The 23941-nt window shown below is 43.7% G+C and overlaps 1 protein-coding gene across 4 annotated transcripts in view; it reads left to right on the top strand.

Moving 5' to 3' along the window:
- The first annotated feature begins 254 nt into the window (after positions 1-254).
- NINJ2 (ninjurin 2) overlaps positions 255-23941 on the top strand; it is a 46066-nt gene continuing 22379 nt past the window's right edge. Inside the window, exon 1 of one of the 4 annotated variants that reach the window (XM_042050337.1) lies at positions 255-543. In XM_042050337.1, coding sequence (XP_041906271.1) covers positions 511-543 — 33 coding nt within the window. In that variant the 5' untranslated portion in view covers positions 255-510. Of the gene's footprint in view, positions 544-2622; positions 2704-19238; positions 19312-23941 lie in introns of those variants that run through there. The other 3 variants (XM_042050336.1, XM_042050339.1, XM_042050338.1) reach the window with 3 other exon arrangements.

The raw sequence follows: 23941 nt of genomic DNA, 5'->3' as shown, positions 1-23941 counted from the left end.
AAAGTGCGAATTTTCTCTGAGCTGTAACACTATCTTAGCAGCAGCAGCAGTTAGCAGGCACGACTTTCTGGACCTCGTTTCTTCACCCCTTAGTGTTTCATCTGTACATTCTGCTGTGTGCTGGGGAGAGAGGGAAGAGATGGGGATGGCTGCTGTGGCCGCACAGCCCATGCCAGGAACCTCTTGGTACACTGGCTGCATCACCGTGTCCCTGCCCAAGTGAGCTCATGGGGCTCAGCTGGGCTCGCAGAGGTAGCGCAGACACGCAATGAACACGAGTGTCATGGAAAGTCTAAGAGGGGCACTTGTTCCAGGGCTGCCTGGACAATGAAGAATTGGCTGCCGCCCCCTCTCTCGCCCCCCAGCCCATGCCAAGGCGGGCGGCCGCCGGCACATGAATAGCAGGTCTGTTCCAGCAGCTGCGTCCTGGTCCAGCACAGAGGGAGTCTCCGGGAGCACAGGGCGCTGCGCTCCGCTGCGGCTGCTGGGGAAGAGACCGGGGGCAGGAGGATGGCCTCGGAAAGGGACAACACCAATCCTCGCGTGAGTCCATCTTGGGGAAATACCTGTGGGAGGGAGAAGCGGGGGGTAAGAGCCCCAGTTTGGGGGAAATATCCACTGCTCCTATCATTTGCTCCTCAGCTTTGGCAGCCAATTTCCTTTGAAAACTCAGTTCTGCTTTTTTCCTCTGCTCCCCTTTGAAGAGAAACCAGCGGCAGGATGTCTGCTGTGTTCTGCCAAGAGCAATTATGAGCCTTTTTCCAAAAAAATAAGGGTAAGAAGAGGGACATTACTAAAAAGAGATGCTTTTTAGGGAAGGAGGGGCAGCAGAGGAAGAGATTAGCCTTCAGCCCTCAGAAGGAGGCAGCACATACTCTACAAGCTGCATAAGTCTGATCTGTCCCTCATCTCACAAAGCCTTCCTCTGTTTGGCAGAAAGTACTCTCAATCTGGAGAGGAGAAAAGGAAATAAATACAGCAAATACTGAGGGAGTGCAGAGGCTAAGGTTTCCTATGTAGGGTTTATAGAGAAACAAAACTTCTTGGTGAAGCTCTTTCAGTTCTCTGTGTTCCTATTCTGAGTGTTTGTATTTTTTAAGAAGGGTGTTTCTTATGCGCAGCGTGCGTTCTCGGAAAGGGCAACTACCCAAGGGTTTGGAAAAAAGAGACTGTTAGAGATGAAATGGAATCAAAAGCCCAGATCACAAAGACCCATCAAACCTTAGAAGGTCAAGTCCAGATCTGCACTTCAGACAACTGTGGAGAAGGGAAGAATATGAAGCATTGCCTAGGGCACAGCTTCCAGCCCTGAGTAGGTGGCATCAGGGTCCAAATTTTGCAGATGATTTTTCTGTCTGAAATGGTCTCAATCATCCTTAGACTTGGCAGTGGGGAAGTTTATCTGGGGTCACAACTTTTATTTCTTCGGCCTGCGTCAAAGAAATTAAGATGGTAAGATTTGTGCCCTTGGAAATAATCAGGACCATTATCCTTAATTAGAAAGGAGGACTGAGACTCTCCAAACCTGCAGAATCTATCTCCACTGAGATATGAGGTGCAGAGCAGCTTTTGAAGGCTTGGGAGTAGCTATGCTCAATAATAGACACAATAAGTGAGGAGGATGCACAGTTGGTGAAAATGTACTTTATTAAGGACTGGCAGAGATAAAGGTTAGTCTTTCCTAGAACTAGACAATAAGGGGAAAAATATAGATGTCATTAAGCCAGGAACTAGTGGTAAAGAGAGGACAAGAAAATTATGCTAAACAAAAAGGTCAAATTAACACTTGTATATTAAATCGCTCAATGGAAAGTTTCAGGTTTATCATGAAGTCCAGGTATAATAGATGAAAAAAATCAGCTTCACTGATTAAAAGTCTCATAAACTACTGAAAAATCTGGGGTTTGAAGTTTTCTCTTTCAACCCATCTTGAGGTTAAGTGAAGAGCCAAAAGTGATCACCAGCATCATCGGCCTTTACAATACTCAGAGAAGTAAGCCCAGAAGGTCAAAGGTTCCTTGAGTTGCCAGACTGAAAAGAACATCCTATCTGTTTCTAGAGCAGGGAGGTGTAGAGCGTGCGCCGCTACACAGACTGCCCCAAGAATAACTGTGCTGCCAAGATTTTCTTTGTGATGCCTCCCAGGGAAGTCAGCAGGCAGTACAAAACACAGGTGAATGCACACAGACTCCAGCACACTTGTGATCAGGAAATACACAGTGCCAGGGGAGGCAGTGTCACCCACTGGTGTGATGGATAAAACCCCTTAACCAAACGAACGTAGTTTGGTTCGGACTCCAAAGGATGTAAAGGCCTGAGCTGCAAATGGAGCAAGAGCAACTCTGGTTTCAATCTGCTCTCTGAAAACCCACAAAGGAGCAGAGTTGACCCAGTGAGCATCGAGGCATGAGCTTGGAACACCAATCATGCGATTAACACATGAATAGCGAGTGGCTTTTCCAAGACTCATTTATCAAGGAACAAAGAAAGTTGTGGGTACAAGGAGTCTCATGCATACCTTTACTATCACATGCAATTTGACTACAAGCCAACCACTTTATTCTATAAATAAAGGCCTGAGTGAGACTTCTTTAGCTCTCCTGGCTAAGCAGCCTGACTGCATGGCAGTGATTTCCCCTTTACTGTGACGACCCTCAGGGTTGCTCCTCAAAGCAGAGACCTTTTACCAGCAGCAGATCTTTGGTAAGTGATTGATACTGCACATAACCTTGTCATATGGTAACTTTGAGTTGTGCCCTGGTAACTTTGATTTTATCTTGGTAACTTTGATTTCTTTTCTTGCTAACTTTGACTTGTGCCTTAGTAGTTTCGAATCATTGTTCAAATGATTGTGCTGTATAATAGCAGAGTGAAGCTTGCCATCGAATATTTTAAGTCACATTTTTACAACATCGTATTAAAATCACTTTCACAAATATCTTTGATGATGATTCTTGAAGTGATCTAAATCCCCATTCATGACAAATCGGTGTAGTTTGCAGAATCCTGAATCTGGGTTCAGGGCAACAGCTGAGACAAGCAGAGAGTCCTGTAAATGACTTGACTTGACAAGTGTGAGGTGAGGGGAGGAGTGGTCAGTGGCAGAGGAAAAAAAAGTGTTATTCAGTGGAAAGTACATTTCAAAGCCTCTTTAGAGTCCCTGCTCCGAGCAGTGAATGCAGAGCAGGTATCTTCTTGGAAGTTTCCAGCTGTGGGTCTGCGAAGATCTCAGGGAATGTGCACTGCACGCTGTAACGCGACTCACTCCTCCTCAAAGAGCTCCTGGATGGAGCAGCAGGAACAGTTTTGAAAGTTAACTATGATACAATATAGAAATAGGAATTTTTATTTATAGACCGAGGGTCCTGTGCCCGAAGCAGCTGCACAGTACTTCCTAGCATGTCTTATACAACATTGACATGGACAGGCTAGGCAGGTAACTAAAATTAAAACAATGGACCTTTGTGCTCACGTTGGAGACAGCAGGAAAAGGCAATCAAGATTTAAGAAGGCTCTAAGGAGAACTGATCAGTCCCCAATGTTTTTTGATTATTCTGAAGCATGAACAGGAGCTCACTCAGCAAAACTGAAAGTGTCTGTAACAGGACTCCCTCATCCAGCATGTCATCAGCCTGTGGAATTTGCCATCTCCTGGGGCAGGTTACAAGGTCAAATATTGGGGCGAGCAAACATTTAAAAGAGGTTGGGAGGTCCAGTAACAATATTTACAGTTATGCAAGCTAAAAAAGGTACCTTCAAATTCCATAAGCCAGTAGCAGGATAAAAATAAATATGCTTTTCAGTTCCCTACAGGCAATGGCACAATTGCCGACCAGAGTACAAGTGGCAGCTTGTGTGAGAGAAGTTAGACACCAGCTCTCCATAAGTGACACCTAGGACTGCTTTTTAACAGCAAGAAGTATCTCCCGTTAACCCACCTTCTCCCTTACAAAAATTCTCTTGTTCTGTGTGTTTCTAAGGAGTCTTTTTTCCATTCTGACTTCTAGGAAGACCAACAAAACCTCAAACGGTGCAGAGACAGATGCAAAAAAGAAATGGTGCTGAAATAGAAAAAAGGCACAAGACTGTGCAGCCTTACCTGATTTATGCCAGCCAGTCAAGTGCTAAGAAAATAAATAAAACTGGAATGAAAGTATTTTAATTAAAAATACTAATTTACATATTAAAAGATAAAACTTTGACAGTATTTAATCTGAAAGATGCATTTTTCTCCCCGGACGTCTCTCTTTGTGGCTTCCAAGAGAAACTTTCACCTTCCTCTATTAAACACCTGCCACTGACAAGAAACCAGGCAGAGAGCAGTATCCTGGTGAGGTATAGCAGAGTACATCCTGAGGTAGCTGGGATCTGAAAAACACATTTGGGATAGAAACAAAACAATCCAACAAGATCCCCTCACCAGTCTCCTCTTACTTCAGGAAGCACAGGTTTATAAATTAGAAGTATGGCTTTGATAGAAACACTCTGACTGACTTGTCTGCACTTCTTCATGCTATTGTCCCCCCTGACTCTCGCCTCCAACCCTTCCATAGAGATTTGCAGGGGGGACAGGGGAGGAGACAGCCATACAGGACAGCTCTTTTCAGCAGCAAAAGGCCCATTAAATCTGTTTAGCTGTGTACCTCAGCTGCTGCAGCTCACGGTCTGGCATCTTAACACAACCCCGTTTCATCGGTGATTTGAGCTAATGTCCCAGCCCTTGAATGGGAGCGACAGAGAACATCCGCTCCACCACTCCCACCACAGCAGCAGTAACCGGGAGAAGCTCTGGGGACAGCTGAAACCAGTAACACTCACACATATTGCCACAGCTAGGTCTGTTAGAGCCCCAGATGGATATTGCAGAGCAGAGCAAAGATTGGGGCTGACATTAAATGGCTCCATAATTTTATTAGGTTTATATTTTTATGTTTTCTTGCATGGGTGTTATGTTCTGTACAAATGGGTGTTTAAGGGATGCGCGCCGGATGAAATGTCATCCATGGTCATATTGCAAAAGAGGTTATATACTGTATGTTGTGTCTTTCTTTTTATAGTTTCTCAGTCTTTGGATAAAAAAAATTTACAATCCTCTGGGATGAGAAGCAGAAGTAATACCTCACCATTTAGGGAATCATTCATACTTCAAAAGTAAAAAGAGTAAACAGCTAAAATAATCATTCTGGAAAACAGACCCTACACTGAAATTTTTTGGCAGAAGTTGCTTCATGAATACCTTGAATGGAAAATACATCTGTGGAAATAAAGACAGGTTTACAAGTAACTTGCAAGAAAAAAAGATTTCAAGTAATTGCATAGTTTACTTCCAGTGCTCAGTTTTTGGCCAGATCTACAGCAGGCAGATTTTAGAAAGGCAGATAAATAGAGTTAGCTATAGGTGTAACAGTGTGGACTTTTCCAAAATGCCCACAAAACTATTGGAAAGTCCCCCTCATCACAGTAAATCCCATCTTTCACATCCCACTTTCAGTCTAGACCTGATAAGGGCATGCAGAGAGAGTGTTCACAGCTGGGTTAGACTTTCAGATTTTTGGTGTTTTGTGGCTTTAACTTGTGCCTCAAGGCTGTGATATGCTTACAGGTTCCTGGTTTGGGCATGTGTTTGCCTGCTCCTGCAGCAGCAGCCAGTCTGTATTTTCTAGTGCTCCAGGACCTCTCCTCTCCTTCAGCCATTTTCTAGAATAGTGGCAGTCTTGTATGGCCAATGAAGCAAAGTGCCTGCCCCAGTGGACCTCTGTAGTATTATCTGGGTTCTGTAATTGGGGCCTGGTCTGCACTGAGAAAGAGCCTTTCAAAAAGAAACCTAAGTGCTTCAGAAAAATCCATTTCTGTCACATCTTTGTACATTGTGTGCAGTCCAGTTATCAAGAGTCTGAGAGTTTACCTCACCGTGTTTTTAACTAAACTAACTCAGGTACTCCAGCCTTTCAAACAGGACCCCACTCCCAGGGTTACACTCCATCACCTTTGATATTCATTTGACTCTGGCAAAGCTGGTTCAGAGAGATACATTCAAAGAAAATGAAACACTTTTTGGCAGGGGTAATGTTCTGGTTTGCTGTCCTGCAGTGGTTCCTGGGAGGATCCCACACCTGCCCATGACTGGGAGTGCGTGGCCATGAGAGCATGGAGAGGCAACAGAATATCTCCTTTCAGTGGCAGCTCCTCCTCACTTCAGACCAGTAATCTGAAGGTTCAGGTCTTGGTGTAGCCAGTGGGAGAAGCAGGGAAGGCCCTAGCAGTAACAATGATTGCTCTCACTAGTGGACACCACCCAGACTGCAAGATTTCGGGCTGCTCCTTGAGAGTAAAGCCTTTACAGGGCTTGGGCAGAGATTCACTCTGCCCCGGTTGGTCAAAAGACAGGTGTGAAATAGATTACTACACTTTGGAGCAAGAGTGACCCTATGCTTTTGTTCCCCAGCTGCCAGGACCCAAAAGTCTGCATAGCACTACCTGTGCTGGTCCCAGAAAGCAGCAACACTCACACTAGGACACAGACAAGTGTGAGCACACGTGCTGAGAAGGAGGAGACTATTTCTCGCCATCAGTACTAATTGGTCCTTGGTTCTATTGTCAGATGCAGTATTTCTCCTGTTCCCTTTCCATTCCTCCTGCCTGCTCTACCTGGGCATGGCCAGCTTTCCCACTTAGGGTGAACGTTTGCTTAGGCCCTTCCCGAACACAGGAATAGTATTTTTCACCCTGAGGAACTGGCCTCAGGGTTTTAAGGCATGTGGGGAAGATGAGGCACGTGTGGAGTTAAATATACCCTTGGAGCATCCTTACACCAGTGGTTGACCTGGATCCTCACACTCCACCTTGTAGAGGGGCAGTGAAAGAAAAGTAGCAATGTCTTTTGGCAGGGAGGGAGCCTGGTCCCACACTGTGCACTGGACATGGCTGATGACCATAGCACAGCCAGAGCTCAGGTCACAACTCAAATATTAAAAATAGAGGGGGACAAAAAATGGGCTCTGTGAAAGCAATCTGATGAAGTCCAGACACTTCTGAAGAGAAAATTGGGAGGGAAGGAGGGAATGACCTGGGTCAGGGGGTGCTGCCACACACCCTGAGGTAAGGGAAGAGAACCCCAGAGCTTGACTGCTATAAAAGTCTATTAAGAATAACAGAATTTCTTTGTAAAGCTTGTACAACTGAAGCAGGGAGAGCAGAGAGGGAGCAAGGCCCAGGGGGCACAGGCTCTCCCTGTGGGGATGGGAGGGAGGTGAACTGGCACAGGACCTGGGGTGACAAGATGGTACCTGTGCAGCACGGGGGGATTGAGGGGACACTCAGGGGCCCATGATCCACTGAGTGACAGCACGTCAGCATGGTCACACCCTGTTTGGGGGACAAGGTCAGCCATCAGCCACACCAAACCATGCCAGGACAACCAGCCTGCTGCCCCGCGCCGCTCCACCAGCTTGGCCTGGCCTGCTCGTTGGCCACCAGTGCCACTTCTCTTGTTGCACCATCTCCTCCTCAGCCACAGCCCTCAGGGGCACCATCTCTTGCCAGGCAGCCATTTCACACACCGAGATACAGATACATCCACCCACACTTGCACCTTGCAGGTCTGAGTGCACAAGGAGTGTTGATTTTAGTGAGTAATCATAACCCTGGTTATGGTGGTGGCAACACAGCTCTCCTGGCTGGCCAACAACAAAACCTCCCACTGAGACATCTTTGTGAGTGGGAATCCTCTGCAGCATGAAATACCTGCCAAAACACACCTAAATTGAATTTTTCTATCTTTTGTCAAATAGTTGCCCTTCTCACCTTCATTCCAGCCTGTGCCCAAGAGCTAATCCATGCATGTGCTTCTCTCTGTTTGCCCCCAGCTGCCACACAGGTACAGCACCTCCCCTCCCTGGACCACCGAAAATGGAAGCCTCCAGTCCATGTCACCATTTCTCAGCCCTTCCTGTAAAATCTGTATTAATTTGCTCTGTTTCTCTTCTGAGAACCAAAAATGGGCAGTGCTGCAGGCATACAATAACCACACACAGAAGTGTGAGCTTCTCCAAGTACAAAAGGGTGAATGGGCATTTTCACTGCCATTTCCCTATGCCTGGCTTGTGAGTCAAATGTTTATAAAACTGTCTGTGAGGAAAGGCAAGACAAGAAATGAGCTCTACGACTGTAATCTAGACTGCCTCAGGTATGTAAACATATAACAGAAACGTCTGAATTGGACCCCAGAATGATGGAAGGGCCCGTGTGCAGAGGCTGCAAGATCCACATCACCAGTTACCATCCACCTTGACACACTCCTTTGAACTAGCCAAGCTATAATTCCTTGTCAAATTACATGAATCAGATACGTGAGTCTGTAATTACAGCTGTGAAAACCATTATACTCAGGATCTTAGAACTTGCTATCCAACATAACCCTTGGGGATGAAATTTCTCATGAAGCTGCTTGGGTCAAGGTTCAGCGATTGCTGGAAATTCTGGGGGAATCCTGTTGGCAGGTTTAGAGAAATGAGAACAAGAAAATGAGATAATGTACTGGTTTGTGGCTTGTTCATGCTCTCTTGGTTTTTTCTTTATTTTTTCCCTAATATTTATGCATATTTGCTGCAGCTTTCTCTTTTGCAGTCACATAATTGAATAATATTTTGTGAGATTTAAAAAAAGGCCCAAATTCACCACAGACCTTGATTATGAGAGAAAAACAACTGCTCCTACCAATCTAACAAGAGCCAAAGGGCACCAGCCATTCTTCTGTAACCTATGTTTTACTGAAGGTGTATTTCTGCAGAAAATAACAGCACAGCAATACTTTCCCAGGATTTGTGTGAGAACCAGGTTCTTCTGTCCCTCGTTCTCCAAGCGTGCTATGACTATCAATGAATTTAATTTCGCAATCTCCACATGGAGCAAGAGCTGTTTTCCTGCCTATTTTACTGATACTAAGTCAGGCAGAGATGGTTAAATGACCACTGACGTACCCAAGGACACAGCAGTAGAAGGTGACAGAAGGAGGAAGGAAAGACTGAGCAGCTCTGGATGGGTGAATGGCCACAGAGCAGCAGTATTCTTTGGTTTCATCTTTGTTCTCACTGGCTAAATTCTTAATCTCTAACAATTTTCGATGAAACCATTAAAGATGTTAATTCACACAATGTAAAGAAGAGCATTAATTGAAGCTGTCAGCAAGAGACCACACACAATTCCTTCCCTGCTGAATGTTAACTTCAACATCAGTTGGAAACAAATTTTGACACACTTTCAAAAGTTCAGGCACCGAGCTCTGTTCACACCTCTCTTGCTGGAACTAGAGTCACTTGACCACAGTGGTGTAGGATGAAACCCCAAAGCGAAACAAGCTGAACTATGTTAAACAGAAATTCTGACTCAGAATGACCACTCAGGTTCTTGATGCAACTTTTCAACTTGAACTTTGCACCTCCTTCTGGCTGATTCAAGATGAAATGTTCCTGCACGTCCCTGTGTGATTTCAGGCTGTGGCCACATGGTTTTTGCTGACTGAAGTTTAAACAGGGAGGTTCATCCTTCCTCATGACCACCATCAATTATTGTTGCTGCCTCAATGCAACGCTCAAAGTAATCACTCTATCAAGACTGTCTGGGCTAGGAAACCTCCATCACTGAGTGTCTAAGCTAACCCAGATCATTGTGAAAGAAGTTCATTAGGGAATATGTCTGGACAGAGACAGAAATAGCAGCTCCTTTAGACAGGCTTATCTGTCTTATTTCAATGGGATAATTGCTTGAATTCTTGAATATTTCTTGGCTGACTATGTTAGCTGAAGATCTAGTTAGTCTATGATTATCAGAAGACAACAGATAGACAATCTGGGTTCTTCACTTAGGTGTAAAAAATAAGGAAAACAGTTAACAGATACGAATGCAATAGAAACTATTCCTACCTAACATTGGCACTTGGGGCTTTTCTCATCTTTTGCCCATGGTGATACCTTGACTGCCAATCCACGCTGATCAGGGAGACATCCAGCAAAGGATTGATATGCTACAAGAAAACAGAATGTGCTGCTGTTTTCTTTTAACCAGAACAGATTTGAACTCCATCTTCACGTGCTAGATTCTTGGGAGCTGACTCTGGACCAATTCCTTAGCCAGCCCCCATTTTTGGCATGTGGCTGTGAAAAAGTTGCCGAAGGGAGTTGTGTCAAAGGGCTTTTACTTTGCTCCTAATGGCTCCACGTACAGTCTGAAGGAATCTGAAGCGCTCACGAAATGTGGTTTCCCCTCTGGTGTTTGCTGTTCAGCTGGCTCAGCAGCTCAACCATTTAAAACCATTGTGAGTGGATTTAGCACTTGTGAAATAATGCTGGCCTGTTCAGACCCAGAGAGGGATGGGCAAAGTCCACTGGTACAATAAAAGCCCCTCTTACCTCCTTCTCCTACGAGGAGCCAGGGTGCAATGGAGTTTGAGGCAGAAAACTACTCATATCCAGGTGCAGCTACACAGATGTTGGGTGAAAGAGATATGGGCCTACCAAAATACAAAAAGCTAACACATGTTCAGAGGAAGGAATAATTTCAGCATCCCAGAAGCAGGGAAAAAAAAATAAAAAAGAAGAAAAAAACCCATACCAAAACAAATACACCAAAACCTCACTAAGTAAGCACAGGGAGCAAATCACGAAGGAGAAGGGAAAAAAAAGAGGAGTACAGCCCCAGAAGAGAGCTCCAGCAGGGTGTGTGCCATAAAATCACAGACTATGAACGTTAGTAAGCCAAATGAGGGGAGCAGATGCAGAAAACAGAGACTCTGTCCTCAGAAACCAGAGAAGATGGAGCGCCCCGCTTGCCCCTACTCTGAGCTACCAAGTGTAGCAAGAGGTGTGTTTTGTCTCTGAGCTGATCTAACACCCAGTTATTCTGCTGAGACCGTAAGAAAAGGAGCTATCAGGCACGCTGTAGATCTTTATCCATGTGTAGAGATTTGAACCCAGGACCAGGCTCAGACAGGCAACTCAAGAGCAGATGGCAACAGGTCTTGGTGGCTACTAATTAGACTAGCTTTTGGCTAGTGACATTGACTTGAGGAGCCCTCTGATTCATTTCCAAGCCCCTCTGCCCTGCCTTCAGCCACAAGCCCCCAGCCATCACCCTGAGTTACTGAACAGGGTCAGTCCTATGGTGTTCCCTTTTCTGGGCCGTGGCAAAGCTGCAGTTCCCTTGCAGGCCCCTCCCTGGGAAGGGGAGTGGGCTCGGGGCTCGGCTGCGGGCCAGCGTGGTGGTGAACTCAGGTGCTTACGGCCAGGGTGGAGCAGGGCCGTCCCAAAGCGCTTCCTCTTGCTCACTCACACAACAACAAACAGGGACATTATCTCTCCTGGGGGAGCAGCTGACTCAGACGCTTGGCCAGATGCAGGGAAAGGTGTCCCTGTCATCGCCAACAGCAAAGAATGGCTAAAAAAAAAAAAAAGATGCATCACTCTGTGGCTGCAAATTATAACAATACATTCCTCCTTATTCTGATCCAAAAGCAATTTTTTTTCTTCCTTTGTTCCCCTTCCTGTGTTTTCCTATCTGATGAGAACTTGTTTCTCAGCTAGGAGCCTGGTCAGTCTGTTATTGGTGTGCCTAATATCATTTTTATGTTCCTCCCATTTTTTTGTTTTACATATTATCAAATGACTTATGAAAAGTAAAGTTCAGCCAACTAAACCTCAAAGGAGTTATGCAAGAGCAAGGAACACTGAGCTTTACCACAAGCCCTGTACATTAAACATGCATGTCCATGGGTTGATAAATCTGTTTATGGAGTACATTGTGGGTACATAGAGATGCAGATATGGCTGGCAGGTGCTGTTCCCAGTGGCTATCCCTAAATCAAAAGACGCTGTCTCCAGTGCTACTCTTGACCTCTCTGAGAACTGAGGGGCAGTATCTGGCCGAGTAACTCCTCCAGCTGTATCAGTCAATTCCATACAGATGATACAATTCCATACACATGATACATTTGTACCCTGCACACTGACAAAGTACTTCTCTCTTGTTATCATCTGCTCAGTGGGCGTAATTGTAAGGCTGATTCAGCAGAAATGAGAGCCGTACTTGTGGGAAGTTTGTGTCAGGACCAGCCAAACACACAGGCTAAGAGAAGGCTGTGATTTACTGATCACAATCTTTGTGTGGAAACATCTGTGTCCTTTAAAGGCCCTCTTCTCCTCTTGGTGCATTGCGAAGGGCATTAGGACTCTGTGACTCCTCTTGGTTGGGCTGTAGATGATACTTTGTGGACACAAAATTGTGGGAATGTTGTATCTGTTACAAAGCAGCATTCAGTCTGCCTTTTGCCCAAGGCACACGCGTTACGAACACAGCCAATGCTAACATGTTGATACCTGTGAGCAGAGGGAAATTCACATTCTGTACTCAAGTGCTGCAGAGCTGAGGTGTTGAGATGATGTAGGGAGGGCAGAAGATGGATTACAAGGTAAAAGGTCTTCAAAAGGCCCAAGAAAACAAAACTGTTTGGTGCCAGAGTCAAAAACTGGAGAGAACAATTAAAATGATTTCACTAAATATTTATCTCCCTGTCAGGTAGGGATAAATATATATTAAAAGCCACTGGTCATGACAATCATACTAATAAGTGCAAAAAAGTTTCTGTTGCCCACTTTTCTCTGGTCGTGCTAGCAGCAGCCTCAAACAGAGTATCAGGGTGCTGAAACAGAATATGAGAAGCCATGGATAAGAAAAAGAGGCAAACTGGCATTTCTTTCTGTTGGGTTTTATTTGGGGTTTTTTTTTTCAGGGAAAGAACAACAACAACAAAAAAGACTGTAGTGGGTGCACAGAAAGGCACCACAAAACCCCAAGGCTGCTGCACAACATATTGACAGTAAAGCTGAGCTGCTCCAACAGGGGTGAGCTCTGCGGGGGGAGGCAGAAACCCAGAAAGAAAGGGTGTGATCAGAGGTGAATAAACCACAGGGATAAACTCCTCAATCATTTTGTGCTAGGTATGTGTAAATGTTTCAATGCATAACTAGAACTGGGAGCTAATATGAGCCCTTTGTCTAAGCCCAGGCCAATTAAAGACCACCACAACTGCCCTTCAAACACTGTCATTCAGTGCCCAGCCTGCCCTACATGGTCCAGGATTTTTCTTCCTCCTCCCTATCTCTTTCATCCCTCCTCAAACATTAAGGATTTCATTTGGACACAGCATTTTGGCTATCCCCTTACAAGGATCCAGCTTTGGTACACAATGCACACTGAGTGAACTCCACCTGAAATCCAGGGCATTTGTTCTGCATCAGTGGTTCCCACTTCTGTCCTTTGGCCATCTTGAAGGGAGAAACTACAGGATAAACGCTAGGTACAGTGAGAAAGGAATCATAAGAAACTTCAGTTCCTGCAAAGCTTTGTTTTCCCACTCCAAAAACTTAACGTGTTCAGTTATGAATGTGAATGCTTTCTTCAGAACGAGACTGTTTGCAGAATCTGGGCGTTCAATTTTCAGAGGAATGGTTATTCTGCTTTAATCTCCTCCCATTCCTATTCTGGCTCTGAGGTATTTGCTTCCCCAATACAGTCTCCTAGGAAGGCCTCATTTGCTACACCTCTTTCCAAAGGTCTCTCAAAGCAACGTCTACTCAGGAGATCTCAGAAAAACACAACTGTCACTAAGGGAAAGATTTGGGCCTCCCTTTAATTTCTGCCATGCTGTACTATAGCTCCTCATTATAAAGTTAGCTCTTAAAGGTTCTTTGTCTCTGCAGGGTTGAAAGTTGCTGACTGAATGTCTGCAACCAATTTTCCACCAGTCCTCCTTTAACTGGCCATTGTCAGCTATGCAAAGTGTTTGCATAATGCTACAAGATCATTCACACATCAATCTTATTTTACATTTTGAACCTGTTTTGCAAAGGGGTTAATGAGAAAACAAAACACAACCTGAATAATAAGTCACCAGAAAAAAACACTATCCTAATCCTTTAATATAGAGCCAGAACAGCAGTTCTTTTCACAGGGGGAAGGGGACGGACGTTCTTCTAATCTGAGAATGTAATTCCCAGGGACAGTGTATGAGAAAACAGCAGTAATCTACAGAACACCCAGGAACAGTTGTTGAAAGATTCCCAGTGTGTTACTTTTGGCAGGACATCAGGTTCCAATAAAACCCTCTGAAAACACTAGCCTAACAACAACAACGATAATAATATTTTACACAGATGAAGGGTCTTTTATCTAAGGCTCACTGCAAATGATGAACGAGCTTCTTGAGGAGGGGCAAATGAAACTGATGCTCCACAGATACTGCCACTGATTTGGCCATGTAGAAAATAGGTTACTGTGTACAGACTTCAGAGGGCACACAGAAAAGAGTTAACATGTAAAGGCAAGCTTGGGAACATTCTTCATGGAGAACTTCCACAGGCATTGTAATGTATTTCTTAACGTTTTCAGTAAATCAACTGCTGCCATTCCACATACACAATCTGAGCACCCAAACCAGGCAACCCATGATTGCACTGTGCAAATACACAGAGCACTTGGGGAGTTCATTCACACCTACTTGATTCTAATGTGAAATTCTATGTACTGTGCTTCAATTCCTTCTTGGCACGCTCTTGTATGTTTACTGAGCCTAGTCCGGACTCTAAATATGCACGTAACCGTATATAAGTGTATGAAAAATTATGGACTGGAAGTGAGAGATTGGTGTAGGCTGCTTGTGAATTGCTGGAAGTTTTGGATCCAGACTTTCACTTTGTAATGTGAGCTCATCTCTGCAGGGCAGCTACTCCACAGAGTGGACACCTTTCACAAAACCTGAAATTCTGCATCACTCTGGGCCACATATGAATCTCAGCCTATATTTCATATGCCATACTGTGAAGATGTTGTTTGTGGTGCCACAGTAGCAAAACCTGCAGCAAAATACAGCTTCTACTGCATCATTAACAGTTTTTATGGCTGAATTGGGTTGCATATGACTTTTTGGCATGAACATATCATCAAATGTTGCTGCCCTGACCTTACCTAAGTGACCTCAAGAGGACAACATACATGGAGATAAAGTGGTTCTTTTCCTCAGGGTCTCTCAGTTTATATTTCACATGAGGATTACATCTTGCTCTTTGTAGCCACTTTCAGAGTCAACACCATTCTCATTTCCCAGCCCAGCACTCTCCTCAGACAGCAAAAGCTGTTGAGTAGTCATTGCCTGGGGTACGGAGACACTGAAATTCCTACTCACTGCTTACACGAAGGAAATGATGAGAAACCAGTCATGTTTCCTCTGTGTCATAAGGGTAACAACAATAGCAACGAAGGCTTTGTCAAGACACCCCCAGTCTAAGCAGTGACTAACAACCAGAAAGATTAGATATCAGGATGATCTAATGGCCTGCTGCTCCCAAAAGGGGGAGGCCCTGCTCCACTTCAGCCTATGACCCTTTGCTCCCTCCTTATCTCCTGCTCCCAGAGACACAGCCCACCTCGCCCTTGTGCTGGAATTTGCCGAACCCTTCCCACAGATAATTCAGCTCATTAAAGCTGGAGAAAATGCTCTCTTTCTAATTTTTTAAAAGATTTTATTTATTTATTTTAATTTAGCTTATCTTATTGAGCTGGTTTGGCTCAGAAGAGAGTCTTAGGAAAGCAAAAGTGCAAGAGAGCACAAGACTCACAGCAGGAGCATTTGCTCTGGACTCTTAGATCACCATAGCTACAAGGTGTAACCCTCAGAGTTGTACAGAAGATACTCTGTGGCCGCTAGTTTCTCTTTTTTCTTATTGTTGACCATAGCTACTTTCTGAGATAATTCAGCCAAGTCAGGAGGCAGATTAGCAGAATAACTGGTGTAATTCTGAAGTTGTATTCGGCTGCAAATGCAGAAGAGAGAATATTTCTGGCCTCTTAGAGATGTATTATACAATACCACAAAAGAACGAAGCGGGGCAATTAGAATTGATGACACACAACTGGAATAGTTTTTATGGGTTGAACATTCCACGATGGCAGGGCATTACAGCCTCTAAGAGCTGTGTAATGCTTTACTCCCTATCAGATATACCCACATGGCTTCCCTGTGGCTTGAGACAGCATCCATCACTAAGATAAAATACAGAGAAGCTCAACAAGCATCATGAGTCACTGTGGCATTCAAGTCCATTTTTTCTGTCCAGTTTTGCATGCCCTAGAGCTGGAGGGCACCTGGTCAGGATCCTTAAAGGACCTTCAACGCCAGCATCACTGGAGTGTTTTTGGCTCCCTACAAATGCACAGGCATTTGTTCCTTTTGGCACTCAGTTCCTGTACAGAGGTGACAGATGTGGAAGGGCTGTTGTTAGACACAGGTTAAAAGTTTACAAATTGGTCTTAGCAGCTGTATTTGGAAGCTAAATTCTGAGAAAATGAACTGCTCCCATCCTTCCAGATTCTGCTTTTGAACAGCCCTATAGTTATGGTCAGAGATTAGAGAGATTTTTGTGGTGTTAAAAGAATGTTTTGCGATTTCTTGTCCAGCCATCTGCCCTCAAAACTGAGCAGATGACTCACCAGCATTCACCTCCATTTGTTACTGAGCTACAACTCTTATCCCCTCGGCTTCTTGTGAAGTTCCACTCTGTATCTTTTCAGAAGCAGAGCCTGTTCTAATGTGAAAGAACAAACAAGTTGTGGGAAGCAGCTCAGAATTCAAGTTTTCAAAAGCTCTCCTGTTAAATTCCCTATGAGCTCGTGTGCACGTATTCACAGAGGCATTTGCACACATAAATCACTGCTTGCTTACATCTGGCACACGCAAAGACCACGCTGCTTGGCACACTGCTTACGTGTGCTTCAACTACTCACTGCAGGCAGCTCTGCAGATAAATTTGAGGAAGTTCCTTTATAATCAGGAGACACAAAACCTTACTGACTATTTTGCTGATATATCTTTATGTATCAGGCTCACTGTTGCCTGCCACTTCCCGATGAAGTTTCTGCAGCCTTGCACCCATGGGATTATCAAAAGAGGTGCTTTTAATTCTTGGGAAGTAGAAAAGATATTTCCACATCCCAGATGTTATTTGTTTACCTTGCTGTACCTATAAGTGATCACAATTTGACCAAGCTTCAATTTCAAGAAAAGCAGATATCTAAAGCAACAAATACCATCTTACCCAGACCACACCATCCCACCCAGGCTGAAAAGCTTACTGCAGTCTCACAGAAGCAGCTCACTACTTTGCTTGCATATTCAGCCCCAAATATAGAAGATATGGCCAGAGAAGTTCAAGCTAAAAATACCAATCTCATGCCATACCTAAGTTACTTTTACCACCTTGTACCAGGGTAAGTGCAAGTCGAGTGGATTTTTCAGAGTGGTTTGTGAAAATTCCTTTGTAGTACAACATTGATCGTACCTCTTTCAACTGTAATATTTTTTTTCCCCTGCAAATGGGTCAGATTCCTTCTGGGTCCTAAACGACAGCTTTTGAGAAAGGAATATTTCTTTTACTCTTAACCTGGAAATTTACAATCTGGTCAGAACTGCTTTTGAGTTATGCAAGTCCAGATCTGTACTCCTTTCATAATTGTCTACCATGGTAACAAAGAGGGCAGCCCCATGTCTAGTCCCTGAATCTCTGTACTTGTGCCAAAGATAACCAGTTATACTGGCATAATTAATTTTGATGCATTAATAGCACAACAGTTTTTGTCTTTACCAGCCAGAATATTTGCCAGTAGGATTTGGCAAACATAATTTAACAAAGTTTTTTCCTCTGCTAAGAGGAAGAACAATTCCTGATTTTAAAGAACAGGAGAGGAATCCTCACTTAGGGATTAATCATCACTTTGTAACTCCTGCAAAATTCACACTCCAGGCTCTGATTTAGTTATACACAATTGCTCTGGCTTACTAATTAAGAATAACATGGGTATTAGCCTTTCTTCTTTTAGGTTCTTAAATTGCTGATTTAAAACTTCTCTCGGTGTGAGAAGCATTGCTAAATATCTGAAGTGTAAAATAGCAAGGACATTTGCATTTCCAGCCAAACCCACAGGGGTCGGAAAGAAAGGCATGATTTACATTCAGTACCTCCGCCTATAACCTGGAGGACATCTGGAACTCTTCAACCTCCACTCTATGAGAAAGGGACTTCTCTCCTGAGGCAACAAAGCAGATTCATAATTTGACTCTATTTGTTGTCACTGAGGGGGCTTGAGCTTGAAATTATCAATTCCCTCCTACGACTTGTATACGAGACAAAGCAAGAAGTGCTCCAGAGACACATGGAGCTGACACTTACAAAGCCTTTCTTGGTCTTTCACTCGAGTTCCTAACAGGTATCCAGCTTTTCAGCTCATGGGTTTTCCCAACTATTCTGAGTCACACTCTGTTTATTGTGAATGGAAACGAAAGGAAAATGGTTTCTCCATCTTACTTTAGGAAAAAAAACCCCAACCCTTCCCTTTCTAATCTAGAGTAGATTTCAATGAATCCCACTCACTTATCAGTACCAATAAGGCCACTCTTACGGTGGGGAGAAGATGATTTACAAGGGTCAGGCTACCACATCTGCTGGACTTTAATCTGGTCCTTTACAAGAGGAGTTTGATAGTGCTGCTGAATGGCAGGGGTGATAACTCATCTCAGCCTCATTAAGGCAACATTTCTTCTAATAACTTGTTATTAAGAAATATGTGATCAACTTTGGCTTCAGTACTCTGTAGGGATTTATTATTTTCCTGATTCCTTTGAGCCTAGTTTGATAGTGGTTTTGAATTACGAAATTTGATGCCAACTTTGATTCGTTTGCATCAATAGCCTTTTTTTCCCTCAAAAAAGCTCTCTCTTTGTTCACTCCTTCATGCACTTGCTAATCTCTTTGTACCTGCAGAATTTCTTTATAATAATAATAATAATAATAATAAATGGCAGCACACAGGATTTCTTGCTGTACCAAACCAAAGCACCCAAGAATACACGGCAACCTGGGAAAGACGCAGAGATGTGAGTAAGAGAAGATGGGTGAGATGGATGATAAGCCCGGAGGCAGTGGCAGAATGAAGCATGGGCACAAGGAGCACAGGAGCAGGGGCAGGCCTGGAGGCAGCCATTAGGCAAATAAGGCACATCCAACCCTATCCCATCATGAGGGGTTCCACAGGGAGCCACGTGAGCCTTTCCGATTGACTCTGATGAAGGGATGCTGGAAGTAGATAGTTAAAGCATTTCAGCTGGGACATCCTCAAGACACAGTAAACATTCCCACTGGAATGAGCTACTCCTTCTGTGTCAAGACGCAACAGGACGTTGACTGAGCACTCGTGCTAAAGATGATTGTGGTATGTGGGGTCATGGGGGGAAATGGTGGTGGAGCAGCATCTACTTTACTCCTCAGGAACTTTCAGACACGTCTGTAAGGCTTGCACATTGCATAACCTCCTGCCACAGTAGCAGAAAGGGTTTGGGGGGGGGTCTTTGGCATGGAAAGAAATGAACAGGATGAAAACCATTTGTACTGATACCACTACTAGATTTCATTGTGCTCTGTCTCTCTATGGGAGCCTGGATTCCCAAAGGAAAAGAACTGCCAGGAAGGTCCTTTCTGTGCATTTTTCCAGGTAGCTGCAATAATTTCTTTCATATGGAGATGTCATTTCCACATGGCAGTGATTTCTCAGTGAGTTCAAGATTCTACTCCTGAGAGTGCAGACTTGCAAGCTGTCCAGAACACAAGGCAGTCTGAATGGGGCTGCTTGTACATTTAACTGTCAAATGTATAGCTGAGGTAAGAAGTGCTTCCTCCATTTCCCCCTCTATTTCTAGGTGTACTCCAAGGGATTAAATGCATTTTGAAAAGTACTCATGCTCTGTTTGCAGTAGCAGCTATCCCTTACCCCAGCTGTAGCTGGAAAAGCTGAGATCTGCTGCAGTGATTTTGCTAACATTCCAGTGACCTATCTACAGGGACAGGGCATTTCTGATAGCAAGCCCTTAATTCTTCATTCTGTAGACCCAGCTGGTCCACAGAGGCTGACATCATTTGACCACAAAATATAATGCTAACCACCACGTTTTTTGCCAAAATATAATTTGATAGCTCAACACATGAAAATTTCTTTTGGAATCAGTGTCCACTATATATGCTATTATTCACCAGTGGCATGCATTCAATGTCTCTATGCAATCATCCAGCAGTCTTTTTTCTATGGATATATTTGCCAAGATGAAAAACAAGGAAAAATTTAAACCATTTCCAATGTGTTTCCAACTGTTGGAGTATGTTTTCTGAACCACATTGTTGAGTTGTGACCTAAATTGATGAATATTCTGTGGAGCAGCTGCTATTCAAACAGTTATTCTCCATTTTCTTTTCTGATTATGATCTGTAAGCCACTGAACATGAATATCAGGTGGGGCTACACATGTGGACAATCTGGGTTCATTACAAAGCAGGTCATAAGGGAAGTTACTTCTTCCCCTGTAGTCTAGAATGATTTTATAGCCTTTTTTGGAATGAAGAGTTCTCTTTCAACAAAAAAAAGTCCATCTTTGCAAATATATGCTTGTGTTGCTATTGCCAGTTTGACAACTGTGACATATGAACATTTCACAGGAAATGTGGAGGTTTTTTGGGTTTGTATTTTTCTTCCCCCGGGCAGCTCAGAGTCCTGAAAGAGCTGCTGATGAAATATTGAACGAGTGTTGTTAACATCTACTTGCAGCAATATAACAGCTCAGCTATAAGTTTTAGTCAGAATAAAATCTTGATATGGAATAGTTTTCCACTGGAAAAACTTCCAATGAATCTTTTTGAAACTGTGTTGAGAATACCAAAATTTGTGAAAGTTTTCCATCTAAATATTTCAGGATGAAACATCTAATCTTTTCACTTTGAAATAGCTCTTTATTTTGTATTCGATTGACCTGGTATTTTATGTCACAAAACATTTAAAATATTTTTGGGGTAGTTGAAACATTTTCTCTCAACATAATATCGGATATTTTTCCCCTTTAACCTTTCTTTCCCAGACAATTTTGAAGCACTTAGCATCATCCTTCCAGATCAGAACAAAGTGAATGTAACCAAGCAATGAGTGCGTGTTGCGCGCTCTCCTCTGGGTCCGAGCCACGCAAGGTCTGGATCAGTTACAGCTTTCTGCTGAAAACCTTGGCTCCTCACCTCAGGCTGCAGGGACTCCCATGATCAGCTTTGGACATCCTCTAGTTAAGGCTTCAGTGTCCAGGCATTGGCTATCACAACAGTATCTATACTCCCTGCATTCTGCAACTCTAGCACTGTAAGAACAACTGTGTGGTCTTAGTAAACACAGAGCAAATTCCAAACTCTGCAGCAAGATACCTTGAACAAGCACTTTGTGCCTATAATACATTGATTAATAAAATAGAGGAGTTCAGATGTGTGGAGGACTGAGATTTTCTGCATAAAATGTTTCCCTTTCTTGATCTTGAAAAACAGAGGAAGACCTAAACGCGGTCAGTTATCTCCCAGGTAATTATTGGTTATATGTAACTCTTGGTTGAGATGCAAGTTTTTTCCAGCTGAACAGAAGAGTTTTAACAACACTACAAGAAATTCAGTGATGGTTGCTAGAGCATGTAATTGAGGTTGTTACAAGTAAACACCAGCAAGACCTGGGTATTTACCAGCTAAACCCAGCAACTACCCACAGTTTCAGCACATCCTAACAACCAGCCCCTTTCTAACCTGTTCTCAAAAGGTTTACCTCTTCAAAGAATCATAGAATGGTTAGGGTTGGAATCCCCCCAGCCATGGGCAGGGACTCATTCCACTAGACCAGGTTATACCCAGCCTGGCCCTGAACATTTCCAGGGATGGGGAGTCCACAAACCCTCTGGGCAACCTGTTCCAGCACCTTACCACCCCTACAGTAAGGAATTTCTTCCTAATATCTACTGTAAACCTGTCCTCCTTCAGCTTAAGGCCCTTCACCCTCGCCCTATCCCTGCATGCCCTCGGAAAATGTCCTTCTCCCTCTCTCTCATAGGCCCCTTTTAGGTGGAGGAAAGAGCTCCAAGGCTTATCTAAAGCCTTCTCTTCTCCAGGCTGAACAATCCCAACCCTCCCAACCTGTTTCCATAGGAGAGGAGCTCCAGCCCTGTGATCAACTCAGTGTCCTCCTCTGGACTTGCTCCAGCAGGCCAACACCTTTCCTGTGCTGGGGGCCTGGGAGCTGGATGCAGTGCTCCAGGTGGGCTCTCACAGGAGCACTGATGCATAGCATCACCTTGCTGCAGTGCAGAACAGTGAAGCAGAGGAGTGTTGAAGTTCAGGATTTGACTCAGATAACGACCATGCCTCTGCCACTGTGTTTTTGTGCTGCTCCCAGCTATGCAGATATCTCTGCAGATGTTTGCCATGCACAGTTTGGCCGGGCAGGCTTAGCTGCTGCACAGCAGGCAGATGTATTCTGTTGCAGTAACCATGACAGGAAAAGACAAATCAAGCAGATCCTTCAGGCAGCTCAATACCCATCCAGCTTGTCATGCAACTGCAGCAGTATGAGTACAGTTCCATTGCCTTTTCAAGGGACACAGACCCAGTTAAGCTTTGGATAATCCTGCTGACCTGCCATTTACATCTTTGGGATATCATTATAGCTAGGTGAATCCATTCAACAAAAGAAACTTTTGATGTCAGGACACAACCAGATCTGAATGAGGCATGGCCTTTACCGTCTATTTAACTCTACAATTTATTGTCTTTTAAAGCCATGCTAGATTATTCATGGAGAGGAAACTAATAAAAGATAAAGATAGATGGCAGAGGTTTTAGAATGTGTGCTGTTCTCTGGCAAGAAGCTACGCAAAAGCAGAGGAGTCGCTGCAGGGAAAATACAGCTTCTCTAAAAAAAAATATCCAAATATCCAGTATTAAGAGAAATGTACTTTGTCATAATCACATGGCAAGGTCCTTATAAACACCCTTGATTTTGGAATGTCTTAAATTCACACTTTTTGGCATCGATATCCTGATCCCACATATCCGTTTGAACAAAGATGATAAACAGATTACTCAATTAAAGTGAAGAATTGACTAACTTTACCTCAGTGTAATAGGTGGCCAGAATTGCTGCTATATCAGCAGCAAAGCTGACTCAAGTTTACCAGTGTACAGCAATGCATTTCAGAAGTTTAGGAAGAGAAACAGATACTCAGGAGTCCTTGGGGAGCACTGAATTATTCAGTGTTGCCTTCTGAGTAAGGCTGATGCTGCACCACTTGGCTGCTTCTGTACCAAATCCAGTAACTGGTATTTGACTGGAGCATATGAAGGTGTTGCATCTTAATTTAAAGATTTCAAGAGATGGAGAATTTACCCCCTCTCTTGGCAAGTTATCTCCCTGTCCTCATTTTCAATTTAAATTTAACCTCAATTCAGCTTCCTGTTAGAAGGGGTTTGTATGCATTCTCCAGCAATATTACAAAGTTGGTTTAGTACCTGATACTTATTAAACCTGAATTAACTTTTCTTTTAAGCAGGACAGCTGGGTCTCTCTCAGTTTCCCATCACAAGGTATTTTACAGCATCTTCACAATTTGTATGTCCTTTTCTGTGCGCTCTCCAGATTTTATAGATTTCTCAGCTGTGAGCAAGTTTCTCACAACATTGTGATATTAAACAAATTAATCTTATGAACGCAGGTCTGCTCCTGTCATCACTGCAGAACTGCTGTGTCCCACAGAAAGCTCACGTTCAGTGTTACTTCCATTAGGACCCTTAAATCCATTTCTGAAACTGCCTTCCAGTTGGATGCTTCTTAATGCTCATAAGCTGTATTTCACTTGAGTCGTACCTAGCAATTACTAGAAAGACTAGATATGAAAAATAGTTACAGTAACCCTTATTATTTCATGCCATATCAATGCAAATTGGCCTGGCAAAATTACCTGGAGTGTGGCCACGTTGATTAGAATCAAGTTACTCAT

Source organism: Corvus kubaryi, unplaced genomic scaffold (assembly GCF_017639235.1).
Source record: "Corvus kubaryi isolate FWS band 111438036 unplaced genomic scaffold, C.kubaryi_AGA036_p1.0 72, whole genome shotgun sequence".
NCBI lineage: Eukaryota > Metazoa > Chordata > Aves > Passeriformes > Corvidae > Corvus > Corvus kubaryi.
Note: the sequence above shows the minus strand (reverse complement) of the source record. Positions and strands in the feature narration are given on the sequence as shown.